This window comes from Hyla sarda, chromosome 6, assembly GCF_029499605.1.
Source record: "Hyla sarda isolate aHylSar1 chromosome 6, aHylSar1.hap1, whole genome shotgun sequence".
Taxonomy (NCBI): Eukaryota; Metazoa; Chordata; class Amphibia; order Anura; family Hylidae; genus Hyla; species Hyla sarda.
The window spans coordinates 262260346-262275263 of NC_079194.1; the positions used below are offsets into that span (position 1 = coordinate 262260346).

Consider the following 14918-nt stretch of genomic DNA (forward strand, 5'->3'; position numbering starts at 1 on the left):
CAGTTGTAAAATGTATCAATGGGTCATGAGGACAAGTAGATAAACACCCAACCCTAATCAGGTGAGATTGCTAAAATATGGAAGGAGTCATCTTCTTCTTGATCTCCTATCTGTGGGACAAACATTAGCTTGCTTCATCACCATTGCAGAAATATCAGGTGCGGACAGTTTAAGGCTGTGTTCACACATTGCAGCACTGCCAAATAATTCCCACGCACGTTTTCGCTATGATTTTGGCCATTAACTTTCTGTACAGCAGAAGGGGCGATTATTGGTCAATTTTTTCCCTGTGTTAAAGGCCCATCAATCAGAAGTAGAATAACACTTTTTTGATTGATAAGGTTGAGCGGCTCTAAACATCATTGCCAGTCGGCAGCACATCTCCTTGAGCAGCTGACAATGATGTAAGTAGGGCATCACACAAATAATTCAGTGATAGTTTATGCAGCCCCGTCCGCACATTAATTAGACTGTGTAAAAGGCTCCTTAAACGAGCCCCGATCTACTAAATTGGTACTTGTATCTGAAATGGGTGTGCCTAAGGCTGGTTTCACACACATAAGTATTTTTGAAGACTACTGCCGTAAGGCAAAGCCAGAAGTGGATTCAAAAGGATTGAGAAATATAAAGAAAAGACTTATACTTTTCTTTTCTGCTGGATCCACTTTTAGCTTTGCCTCAAAAACTGCAGTGGAAGTTTTCCCCCCCAAAAAAAACTGCAGCGTGTGGCACGAGCCTAATTCCCATTCCCTTCTCTAAACCTTCTGTTTCACATGCAGTAATGGTGAAAAAGAAGAAAAAAGGGGAAAGGAATGGATAATAACTATTTTTGGTCCTTCGGATTATGACATGTCTACTTTTTTACATATCAATTAATGGCTATACAATTCTGTACACATTTTTTACTCTAAAGATGTATACATTTTTTCCTATTTTCCTTGTAAAGAAAGTTGTGGAATTCATTTCCTGTTACAGCGCACGACTTAAAAGAGGAAATGTGTATCTTAAATGAATGGAAACCAAAGGCTATACATTTCCACACATTCCCCATAGACTTTAATCCTAAAAACAAGTATGTCATGTATACGTTTATCGTTAGGGATAGGAAAGCGTGGTATACTTCATTATTCCCATGCAGACTTAACCATGGCAAACCGTATTTAAAAGTATGACGTTTTACACTAAGGATTTGTCAAGCAATGTGTTTCAATATGTATATGCTTGGTACATAGCAAAGTAATGATGAACAGCCCTTCACTATAGTTTTATTCCATATGGGCAAGGTTTGTATTTATAATGCAATACGTTCTCAGTATTCTAAGCTAGTGGTAGTAGGGGTACATAAGGACAAGTTAAGGAACGGTTTGGAATGAAAAAGATTATTATATGAATGTTCACAAATTGATCAGGTGATGAGAAAAGATGCAAGACGAGGCTGAGAAAAGAATAGCTGGAAATATGCCATCTTTTATTACGGTGCTGGGAGAGTCCTAATGGATGACAGAGCAGTGGCTGCAGCAATGATTGCTTCAAGGATGGAAAATGCAGAGTATTGGTCCAGTCTTGGCAGCACATGAGACAAACAGCATTTAATCTGTAGCCGCACAGACATCTCATTAAACCTCTTTATTACAGGCCATTTATTAATCACATTCACCTCCCTCACCCACATGGATCAGATACGCAAGCCAATGAGATGACTAGGAGAACAGGGATTGCTCACTCACAAAAGCATGAGCTGAGGATACCTAGGAGATGAGATTAAACTTCCAGCAAATTATTGTGAACTGGCATTATATGACATGCTAAGAAGGATACGTGTGATATATGATGGCATCGGCATAGTCAAACTTGCCTGTGAGCAAGCTCTTGCATAGCACATTGTATTTGTAAACATAGAAAAATGTCATGTCATGTTGAAAACTGCCAATTTTACTATTCTGGACAATGTGTATAAAACTAACCAACTGACCAGTGTTACGGCCAATACAATTCAGGTTTGGCAGTGAAGTGATGGCAGGGGAGTGGCACTTTGGAAGTAGTGTTGGTATTTATTAAAGCAAAGTTGTAAGATTAAGGTACATCCTTGTTAGCCGCTTTCCCCTTTATCCCTATTCCGTGAAGTTGGATGGGTCTCTCTCCTAGCACCTCTTACTCCTGTCCTCTTCCGCCTCTTGTTTCTTGATACTTTTCCCTTTTCTCCTTTTTCATCTGTGTCTTTATCTCCCACACCTATCTCACTTTGAGTGTCTGAAGATTCATCAATGAAAGCCATATTTTCTCCCCACTCCATGATTCGTCTTGCAGGGTCTTCTGCTCTAACAGAAGGAGTGAGTGGTGGTGTCTGGGGTGCGATGATGGGAATTGAAGTTGGAACTGTCTGTGGCTCTTCCTTTTCTTCATCTTCATCTTCTGTTCTTTCCATTTGTTCTCCCTTGTTTTCCATTTCCACTTCTACCTCATCGTCATCTCTCGGCAGAGCATCTGAACCATTTAAACCCCCTTTCTGTCGCTGCATTCGTTCTTGAAAGTTAATACTTATCCCCCTGTGAGGAAGCTTCATGTCAGCGGTCATGCTTGCTGTCCAATTTGCTGCATGAGCAGTAAAGCCACCCATCTGTAAAGAGAGCAATAAAAGAAGTTTTATAACTTGTTTTTAAAAATTTCAGTACAATCCACTTACTGCTCATTATAATAATCTACTTAGTAAGATTGAACCCAACCATTTCATTTGAACAGACTCTTATACTACTTGCTTCCATTACTAAATTGATCCTCTTGTTTTTGTCTGTTGTTGCTTAGGATATATAAAAGCTTATGTTGTGGTTACTGGTGCCAAGATACCCCCTACTTCTACGTCGGATACTGTGTCGGCCCTATTGGATAGTATAAGGTCCAGAAGTGACCCCCCCCCCTCCTGTTGGGTCCTGCACTTATGGGGAAAGATAATTGGGGGGAACTTATCATTGGTTTGACTTTATTTTGTAGAGACTTTTCATTGCGACTTTTGCTTTAGGAGGGAGAAGAGAACATACCAAGTCATGATTTCAGTTGATATCATGCAGTGATCAGGAATTTATGATGTGTGACTTTTCAGTGTGACGCATCTTTTGGTGCAAATGCGCTAGCAAAACTGGCAGTGGACATTATTATTAAGAAGTCGCACATTTTTTTTCATGGGATAAAAAGTCGCAGAGGAATCACTATAAAAAGTTGAATACTGAAGTAAAAAATTTGATCAGCACCATATTTATCACATGCACTGCACCATTTAATAAATTTGGTGCAGGTACACAGTTTCCACCACACGAATTAAAAGGGTAAAAAGACGTTCACCTATACCATTCTTGATAAATTCCCCCTATTGTCCTTTATTATTGCCAAAAATCTATTTCCTTTGCTGGACCTGCAGGTTTCAGCTTCCTAACCTATATTAGGGTAGTTAAAGTCCCCCATAATGACTTCACCCTTCTTTGCTGCCCCATCTGTTTGTCCTATTAGTAGGTTTTCTGCTGCTATCAGTAATATCTTTTTCTTACCCCCTTACTTTATTTGCACCCATTGAGACTCCACATGATCATTTTCTTAACCAATGTTCTCACGCAGAATGAGCCTCAGACAGAATATTACATATAAGAAAACCCCTCCCCCTTCTTACTTGTACGGTCATTCCTTAACAGCATGTATCCCTGTACATTAACCACCCAGTCATAGCTTGTATCCAGCCACGTCTCACTTATCCCCACTATGTCATAGCCTTCTTCCAACATTTATAGTTCCCGTTCCTCTATCTTATTATTGAGGCTTCTGGCATTAGTGTACATACACTCAATGTTTTTATTCATACTTCCTTTCCTCTAATCAGTTATGTCTGATCTAACTCTTCCCCCCCTCAAACCACCACTGGTTTAATTACTTGACCACAGTTCTCTATCTACACTGTCTTTCCCCTCTATATTGTAGCTTCCGTACACCCTCCAGTCCTTAATTTAAACACTCCTCCACTCTTCTGGCCATCTTCTTCCCGATCACAGCTCCACCCTCCCACCGTAAAGCCTGTATCCGACAGAAAAGTCAGTCCAGTTTTCCATGAACCCAAACTCCTACACCAGCATCTGAGCCACTTGTTTACAAGTAGTATTTAGAAAAAAAATCACCTTGGAGGTCCTTGCCTTAAAGAGGTACTTTCGCTGAAAACATCTTATGTCCTATCCAAAGGATGGGGGATAAGATGTTAGATCGCGGGGGTCCCGCCGCTGGGGACTCCCATGATCTCTGCTGCAGCACCCCTGTCATTCGGTCCACGGAGCGAACTCCACTCTGTCCCGATGGCCAGCGATGCCAGCCGCCACACCCCCTCCATTCATGTCTATGGAAGGAGACGTGACGGCTATCTACGAACCATCACGCCCCCTCCCTTAGACATGAATGGAGGGGCGTGGCGAGACATCATGAACACGGAAGCTGCAAGCTTTTGTGTTCAGGACGCTGCTGGCCCAGATTTCATGGGGGTCCCCAGTCCCAGGACTCCTGTGATCTAACATCTTATCCCCTATCCTTTACTGCCTAAGTACCTGAAATCATTTCTAAACTGACTGAACTGATGAGTGCTGCAATTGCTATTTTTCTATCTTCTTTTTATTATTAGAGACTATCCTCACTTGTTTTCTGAGCACCTTAAGGGCAGTCTGCTGGGGATGTACGATTTGTTTCCAAATTACGAGAGGGAGCTGCTCACCTGCTACGGCTGGGCCCAGAGTTATTTATCTCAATTCACATTTAAATAATTTGTTGTGTACATTAGAGTTTCTATAATAACAGGAGGATGGTGATCAGTGTTTTTCACAAATGATCACTGAAATTCAGATAAGTAGGAGGTATTTTATCATCTAGGAATATTATACACGTTTTTTGTCAAATCATGTGCAATTAATTTGTACATATGTTTGTGCACTTCATAAATGCATCAGAGTCGTAGCTGCCATGAGGCGACTGAGGCACTTGCCTCAGGCGCAGCTACAGCCTATATAAAGGGGGCACAGACGTGCTACCCCCCCTTTTTTTTGCTCTTCCCAGGATCCAGGCGGCCACTGCAGTGTGCGGGCTGGGTCGCCTCAGGCGCAACTGTGCCTCTGTAAAGGAGCGGAGGCACAGACATGCTTACCTCTCAGGCAGCCTGTGGCGTGCGGCCCTTTAAGAGTACTGCAGTGGCTGTCTGGGAATAGAGTGGGTCAGAGGGACGTCATGTCAGTGATGACGTGCGACATGTTCCCGGCAGAGAGGAGCGTGCGGCAGATGAACATACGCCCACAGATCCACAGCATATTTTACGCTGCGCATGCGCGGTGTGCTCGCTCACATTGCGGCCGCTCCCCTGCTCCCTGAGCTAGGCCGAGACCGGCCACAATGTGCGAGTATACTGCGCATGTGCGTGGTGACTTGCACATTGCAGTGTGTCTGTTCGTACTGGCGTATTGCTGCTCCGAGCGGGTACATCTAAAGGCACCCTGTAGTGGTCCTTCAGTGGCGGATCCGCAGCATAAAATACGATGTGGATCCGCTCGTCTGAACGTACCTTTAAAGGGGTATTTCGAGTTAGGAAAATGTATCCCTTCTTTAGTTGGGGGGTGTGTTCGGGGTTGGAGGATACATTTTCCTAATCCGCACTACTCCTTGGGCCTTCAAGTATATGTGTCATCCAGATCTTTTTTCAGCCATTATGCCCTGGCTGATATGATATAAAACAATAATGGCATAATGGAAGAAAACATTTTTGCACCACCAATTGAACTTTGTAATGAAATCACTCATTATACCACAAAATGTACAGTGAAACAAAAGTAACATTATTTGAAGGGGGAAATTCCTTTCTACGCAGTGCATTTTTCGGTAAAAAAATAAAAATAACAATTTATTATTCTATAGGTTCATATGATTACAAAGATACACAATTTATATAGGTTTTGTTATATTTTACTATGTAAAATTATAACTTTTTGTATGAAAATCAGTATCCCTAAAATTGTCCTCTTCTGACCCCTATAACTATTCTATTTTTCCATATACAGGGATGTATGAGGGCTCACCTCCAGCACTCCCACTGTGCCCTTCTCTGGTCCCTGGGTGCAATCCTCTTCCTGAGCTGCAGTGTGACAATTGGGCCCAGAGTGACATTGGGCCCCAGTGTGTCATGCTGCTGCTTATCTGGTCGAAGCGGGACATCACAACGGTCAGTGGTTGGTTCAGCAGCAAACATGCTGCAGCTCAGGACCGGAGCAGGGCACATCAGGAGTGCTGGAGGTGAGTAGAGTTTTTTTTTTATATAATGTAGTATGGGCATCCCTTTTACATCCTCATCCTGTATTATACTCCCAGAGCTGTACTCACTATTCTGCTGGTGAGGTCACTGTGTACATACATTACATTACTTATCCTGTACTGATCCTTATTTATATACTGTATTATCCTCCAGAGCTGTATTCACTATTCTGCTGGTGGGGTCAATGTGTACATACATTACATTACTTATCCTGTACTGATCCTGAGTTATATCCTGTATTATACTCCAGAGCTGTATGTGATGTTCCTACAGTCCTGTCTGGTTGAGTCCCATGTACGCCCTCAGGGCTCACCTGCAGTGTTCCTCCATAATGTGTATAAGTTATATACTAAGGGTAAAAGACCTTTGATATGGTCACATGATTGTTAGTCACATGTTTAAGTAATATGTTTTGTTATCCAGAGAGCACCAGGTGACCAGATGACCCGCAGCTAGCCTTTGGGCGCCTCGCTCTGCTGAGGTCAAGTCCAGTCCAGACGTCTCAGAGCCAGTGTCCAGCAGATCTGGAGGCCTCAAGCCTAAATTGCAGCCACAAGTCAGTAAGTCAAGTCATCTCTGTCTGCTGTCACTATCTTCAGTCAACTCAAGTCAGTTATAGTCAGCGTGGCTGTGCTAAAGTTTGTCAAGTCACTGCAAGTCCCAGAAAGCTGCAAGGTCCCTAGTGTTACTGGTCACCTCTTTGGGAACCTTATTATTCTGTAAAGACTGTTATACCTCTTCAACTTCAGTAAAGCTACCGTTAAAAGGGGTACCTCGGCCCTGAGACATCTTATCCCCTATCCTTTGGTGATGTCTCACTGCGGGGGTCCCGCCACTGGGGACCCCCGCATTCTTGTATTCACCACCCACCTGTTTGAGCTGCATGCCGCGGTGCCAGCTCACAAACAGCTGGGTGGCGATCACGGGGCTGGAGTATCGTGACGCCACGACTCCGTGTCCGTGCCGTGTGACGTCACCCCCCGCTATGCAAGTCTATGGGAGGGGGCGTGACGGCTGTTTGTAAGCTGGCACTGCAGCGTGCAGCTCAAACAGGTGGGTGGCGAATACAAGATTGTGGTGGTGAGACATCTTATCCCCTATCCTTTGGATAGGGGATAAGATGTCTCAGGGCTGGAGTACCCCTTTAACCTTAACCGGACCTTGGACCATTATTTACCCCTGCCTAACCTAGGAGTAACAGGACTACCTTTGGGTGGTTAAATAGGCAAACCACGCCCTAGTGTCAGAAACACCATCTACCCCTGGGCAACACCATCTGTCCCTACACCTCACATCGCACCCCTGTGGCTCACCATATGTACTCACTATTCTGATGGTGAGGTCACTGCGTAAATACATTACTTATCCTGTACTGACCCTGAGTTATATCCTGTATTATACTCCAGAGCTGTATTCACTATTGGTGGGGTCACTTTGTACATACATACAATACATTACTTATCCTGTAATGATCCTGAGCTATATTTCATTGTAGCCCAGAGCTGCCACAGATATAAGACAAACTGGGGAGCATCACATAAGTCAACTGTTTTTTTAGCAGACTAGGTTAGTGACATGCTGCTTCCACGGAAAGTTATGTAATGTGACCTTGCATTTACTGCAATGGATAGATTTTTCACAATGGGTGCCACCCATCGGACAAAAGGTCACATCACATTACTTATTCTGCACTGAATGCAATGCAATGCAATTTTCTGGAGCGCACCTTGCCAAAACGTTGCACATCTTGGTGGATGAAATAAGTAAACTTCCACCTTGTTTGATTCCTGTTAATTCAGCTGGTTCTGCGCAGTTTGCCGAATCAGATTTGAAAAAAAATAGCCTGTACAACAAACAGGGAGTACAAGAATCCCCAAACTGGTTACTTGCCTGGATTAGGCAATCGAGCTGCCTACATTCCTATCTAGTATCCAGGCCTAAGGATGCAGCAGGAACGGTCACAGAATAGGAAAGTAGATTATAAGGGCACAAAATATAATTAATTAATTTATGGGAGCACAGTATATAATTAATTCAGTATAGAATTATCTTCTTGTCATGGGCATCTATGCCCCTTTTGATGCACCCAGTAGCTGCCTGATCTGGTTGCTATAGGTTAATTTACTATCAAAGGAGTACTGCAGTCTTAGACACTTATCCCTTATTCGCAGGAAAGGGGATAAGTGTCTGATTGCAGGGGGTCCGACCGTTGGGACTCCTGTGATCTCTTGTATGGGGTCCCGGCATTGCCACGGCTCTGCGTGGCTAATGCGCATGTTGGTGACCTCACTGAGGTGGACTACACGCCCCCTCCATACAGCTCTATGAGAGAGGTGGGAAACACCACATCTCCGCCTCTACCATAGAGATACATGGGGGGGGCCCTGTACAGGAGATCGCAGGGGGTCCCAGGTTTCGGACACCCCGCGATAAGTGTCTATGGCTGCAGATCTCCTTAAACTAAAACTCCAAAGTCCTTTTCCATGTCAGTTGTCCCCAGTGTTTTCCCATATCCCATCTAGATATACACACGTATACATACACTCCTTTATTTAGTCCTAAATTTAAAGGAATCTGTCAGCTCTATTGCTGCTATCACCTACAGACAGTGTTGGATAGCTGTTAGGGTATAAAAGCAAACTATACCTATCCTGGAGGTGAAGGCGGCTGCCAAACATATTTAATGTATATGTTTACCATATAAATTAACCTTTTCTTGTTTCAGTCAAGTGTGTTTAAGTGCCCCCTAGCCTCCCAGCCCCTACTTGACTGCTTTACTGTGGATCTACTGTGCCACTTGAACAGCTCATCTCTGCCTCTTTAACACATGGCTCAAAATCAAAAAGGCAATTTTATAAGTTTGTCTGTAGCTCTTGGCGGCAAACAGAGCTGACAGATTCCCTGTAAATGGGCACTGCAGCTTACCTCTGCTCGGGTTTTTCTCGAAAGAACTCTTAGCCAGTTTCCTATCATTGTCAAAATGGAAGCAAAGTAGGCAAGGCCAAGTAATATCCAGAACCATACCAGCGGTTTGTACCAGGTGTGTTCATTTCCAGCACTATCACCTACAAGACAGCATAAGTGTAGTTGAATACTCACATATATAATCTCACAGGTATATAATGGTGGAATATGTAACATACAGCAATACGTAACATTAATTTTATTATTGCTATTGTAATGAAACAAGGAAAGTTAGAAATAAAATATAAAATGATTCTACTACAATGATAAATGCTAGGCCAGTAATGCATATAATGTTTACCATGCCCATTTACCAATCAATGGAGGCTAAGCCTACCCATTTACTCCTGATCGCTGTAGAGAACAGTCATATTCATGGGTTTTACACTGTGGCTCAATCCAACATTCGAGGAGGAGGAAAATTAACAGTGCCAAAAGTAAGAAAAGTGATGGCTAGGAAAAAGCCATTGTTGGGCCAAAGAAATCTAGTGTTGCTCTGAGACTAGTGGTAGCGGCACCAAAGAGACCAAGAAAGCCCCTAGGAAGAAAAGGAAGAACCCATCATAGCCTGGTAACAGACCAGCACAATTCTGGTAGCTAGTAATGGTCCTTTATGTTTAGTTTGGAGGTAACATTTTACTATCCATCTTCTTGGAAATGAGCCATCTTGGGTACTGTAGCTTGCTGGTTTAAAGGGGTACTCCCGTGGAAAACTTTATTTTTTTTTTAAATCAACTGGTGCCAGAAAGTTAAACAGATTTGTAAATCACTTCTATTAAAAAAATCTTAATCCTTCCAGTACTTTTTAGGGGCTGTATACTAAAGAGAAATCCAAAAAGAAATGCATTTCCTGTGATGTCCTGACCACAATGCTCTCTGCTGACCTCTGCTGTCCATTTTAGGTACTGTCCAGAGAAGAAGAAAATCCCCATAGCAAACATATGCTTCTCTGGACAGTTCCTAAAATGGACAGCAGAGGTCAGCAGAGAGCACTGTGGTCAGGACATCACAGGAAATGCATTTCTTTTTGGATTTCTCTTTAGTATACAGCCCCTGAAAAGTACTGGAAGGATTAAGATGTTTTTAATAGAAGTGATTGACAAATCTGTTTAACTTTCTGGCACCAGTTGATTTAAAAAGAAAAAGTTTTTCACGGGAGTACCCCTTTAAGATATACCTGGGGAAAATATAAAGTTACTGTGCCTTTAGGAAACTGTAATGTACATAAACTGTGCTCTTTCTTTTGCCGGAGGGAAGAATGGCCCTAAGGACAACCCCCACTTACCACCACTACCACTGAGTTATACTCACTGGCCACTCTGTTCAATTGCTTGCTAACAAAAATAGCTAATCACCCAAATCGTGCATATAGGTATGTAGATGTGGTCAAGACAACTTGCTGAAGTTCAATCCGATCCTCAGAAAGGGGAAAAAAGAGGATTTAAGTGACATTGAACGTGACATTATTGTTGGTGTCAGATGGGCTGGTCTGAGTGTTTCTGAAAACGCTGATCTACTAGTTCACAAACAACCATCTTAGGGTTTACAGAGAATGATTTGAAAAAGAGAAAGTATCCAGTGAGCAGCAGTTGTGTGGACAAAAATGGCTGTTGATGTAACGGGAATAGGCAGCCTGGTTTAAAGTAGTACTCCAGTGGTAAGCAATTTTTTTTCTAATCAACTGGTGGCAGAAAGTTAAACAGATTTGTAAATTTCTTCAATTATAAAATCTTAATCCTTCCAGTACTTCAGCTGCTGTATACTACAGAGGAAATTGTATAGTTCTTTTCTGTCTGACCACAGTGCTCTCTGCTGACACCTCTGTCTATTTCAGGAACTGTACAGAGCAGGAGAGGTTTGCTATGTAGATTGGCTCCTACACTGCATTCTGGAGGTTGTTGATCGGGAAGGAATTTTTCCCCTAAAGGTACCTCAAGGGGGGGTTGCCTCCCTCTAGATCAACTCTGCAGGGTAATAGGCTGAACATATGTCTTTTTATGTTACTATCTTACTTTTTTTGTAAGGACTTACATACCGGCTAGAAGGGCACAGCATGTATCTCATGTTCCATGACTAATGACAGATTAAGGGGTTTGGAGAAGGGACCACTAAGGCTACTTTCACACTGCCACTGAGCTCCACTAAAGGGAGTTCCCTTACAAAATCACCAGAGTTGAGTGGAGAAAAAGATACTGCATGTCCAGAATTTTCTCTGCTCAACTCCTCCAGAATAACGGACACCCGACGGACCCAATGCAAAGTCAATGGGATCCGTCGGGACCAGGGCCGGATTATCATTGGATCTTATGGAGCTCCTGCTCCGGGCCCCATGTGCCCAGTGAAACAAGGGGGGCCCCTCCCGCTACTGTCAGCAGGCCCCGGGAGCCAGGAAGGGGAGCAAGGAAGTAGGAAGTCTGTGCCTCTGACGCTGCTGGGACCCGGGACCTGATCAGCAACAGGCCTCATCTGTGATCTCCCTTCATGGCGGCCGCAGGTAAGGAGGATGACGGGGGTATTCTAATTGTGTGTGGATGTATACTGTGTGTGCAGCACTCACCGCGGCCTCATGCACAGTAAGCCAGGGCAGGGACACTGCTGACATCACCGGAGTATCCCTGCCCCAGCTGTGCTCCCTGCAGGAGGGGGATCCTCACCACTGCCACCGGAGTCTCACTACTGCTGTTTAGTGGCATCACTAAGGAGGGCCCAGAGGGGGCCAAGGCCCCACCCCCCCTACATCATGCAGGGCCCCCTACTTCTTGCCCCCCCCCCCCCAAGGAAAAACCCTGAGAAGTCCCTTGCAGCTTCCATGGTGCCAGTGGACTGGGGGAAGAAGATCACAGGCAGCAGACAGTATCGAAAAGATCCTCGATACAGCTAATTCCTGCTGGCCGAGGATCTCACAACACAGCTGTATTGCCGCCTTAAGAGGAGATCCTGGCTGTGCTTCCTTAACAAGCCCCCTCCCCCTCGGCTGGCCCCGTCTGCACTGCATGGCTCCGTCTGCTGGTGAAGAGTATGGGGAGGAAGTCTGCAGCCTCCGGGAGGACATAGACCTGATTCTGACTTCAATGTGGGTAAAATGTAAGTGTATTGGTGCTTGTAATGTAATGTGTGATGAGTACATGTGTATATATAGTGAGTGTATATATAATGTCTGATGAGTACATGTATATAGTGAGTGTATATATAATGTCTGATGAGTACATGTGTATAGTGAGTGTATATATAATGTGTGATGAGTACATGTATATAGTGAGTGTATGTATAATGTCTGATGAGTACATGTATATAGTGAGTGTATATATAACGTGTGATGTGTACATGGATATAGTGAGTGTATATATAATGTCTGATGAGTACATGTATATAGTGAGTGTATGTATAATGTCTGATGAGTACATGTATATAGTGAATGTATGTATAATGTGTGATGTGTACATGTATATAGTGAGTGTATATATAATGTATGATGAGTACATGTATATAGTGAGTGTATATATAATGTGTGATGTGTACATGTATATAGTGAGTGTATATATAATGTCTGATGTGTACATGTATATAGTGAGTGTATATATAATGTGTGATGTGTACATGTATATAGTGAGTGTATATATAATGTGTGATGAGTACATGTATATAGGGAGTGTATGTATAATGTCTGATGAGTACATGTATATAGTGAGTGTATATATAATGTGTGATGTGTACATGTATATAGTGAGTGTATGTATAATGTCTGATGAGTACATGTATATAGTGAGTGTATATATAATGTGTGATGTGTACATGTATATATAGTGAGTGTATATATAATGTCTGATGAGTACATGTATATATTCAGTGTATATATAATGTCTAATGAGTACATGTATATAGTGAGTGTATGTATAATGTCTGATGAGTACATGTATATAGTGAGTGTATGTATAATGTCTGATGAGTACATGTATATAGTGAGTGTATATATAATGTGTGATGTGTACATGTATATAGTAAGTGTATATATAATGTGTGATGAGTACATGTATATAGTGAGTGTATATATAATGTCTGATGAGTACATGTATATAGTGAGTGTATATATAATGTGTGATGTGTACATGTATATAGTGAGTGTATGTATAATGTCTGATGTGTACATGTATATAGTGAGTGTATATATAATGTGTGATGAGTACATGTATATAGTGAGTGTATATATGTGTGATGAGTACATGTATATAGTGAGTGTATATATAATGTCTGATAAGTACATGTATATAGTGAGTGTATATATAATGTGTGATGTGTACATGTATATAGTGAGTGTATATATAATGTCTGATGAGTACATGTATATAGTGAGTGTATATATAATGTGTGATGTGTACATGTATATAGTGAGTGTATATATAATGTGTGATGAGTACATGTATATAGTGAGTGTATGTATAATGTCTGATGTGTACATGTATATAGTGAGTGTATATATAATGTCTGATGAGTACATGTATATAGTGAGTGTATGTATAATGTCTGATGTGTACATGTATATAGTGAGTGTATATATAATGTCTGACGAGTACATGTATATAGTGAGTGTATGTATAATGTCTGATGAGTACATGTATATAGTGAGTGTATATATGTGTGATGTGTACATGTATATAGTGAGTGTATATATAATGTGTGATGTGTACATGTATATAGTGAGTGCATATATAATGTGTGATGTGTACATGTATATAGTGAGTGTATATATAATGTCTGATGAGTACATGTATATAGTGAGTGTATATATAATGTCTGATGAGTACATGTATATAGTGAGTGTATATATAATGTCTGATGAGTACATGTATATAGTGAGTGTATATATAATGTCTGATGAGTACATGTATATATGAGTGTATGTATGTCTGATGAGTACATGTATATAGTGAGTGTATATATAATGTGTGATGAGTACATGTATATAGTGAGTGTATATATAATGTCTGATGAGTACATGTATATAGTGAGTGTATATATAATGTCTGATGAGTACATGTATATAGTGAGTGTACATTTATTACTATTCACTATTCACACGAGTCACTATGACGTGAGAGTGAATAGTAATAAATATACAAATAATGGGCAGGCCTAGCGCTTCATACAGGAGGAGGCAGAGAAGCAGAAGCAGCCTCCATTGCGCAGTAAAGCTGCTCTGCATTTAATCTACAGGGCACAATATCTTCTAAACTACTTCACAAATTTATGTACGTTATACCCTTTTCTACTCCAGTTCACCTGCACTATGACCCAGTGTATTGGGTTTAGTGCAGGTGAACAGGCTGTCAGTTTCCCTTTAAGTCCTGGGTACATTGTGTGGCGTTATTATGTCCTAGCAACACAGTGTGTCGCACCATTACGTCCTGGCAGCACAGCATATGGCACTATTATGTCCTGGTAGCAAAGCATATGGCACCATAATATCCTGGCAGTGTAGTGTTAGGCACTATTATATCCTAGCGACAAAGTGTGGGGCACTATTATATTCTGGCAGCACAGTGTGTGACACTATGATATCCTAACAGCACTATGTGTGGCACTTTTACATCCTGGCAGCAAAGTGTGTGGCACTATTAAGTCCTAGAGTATATTGTGT

The 14918-nt window shown here is 42.0% G+C and overlaps 1 protein-coding gene across 3 annotated transcripts in view; it reads right to left on the bottom strand.

Moving 5' to 3' along the window:
* Positions 1-1451: 1451 nt before the first annotated feature.
* The window catches only part of KCNK4 (potassium two pore domain channel subfamily K member 4), a 98379-nt gene continuing 84912 nt past the window's right edge, over positions 1452-14918 (bottom strand). For all 3 annotated transcript variants that reach the window (XM_056527162.1, XM_056527160.1, XM_056527161.1), the window contains exons 6-7: positions 9245-9384; positions 1452-2617 (exon numbers count right to left, since the gene is read on the bottom strand). In XM_056527162.1, the coding sequence (XP_056383137.1) occupies positions 2090-2617; positions 9245-9384 (668 nt within the window). In that variant the 3' untranslated portion in view covers positions 1452-2089. The remainder of the gene's footprint in view (positions 2618-9244; positions 9385-14918) is intronic.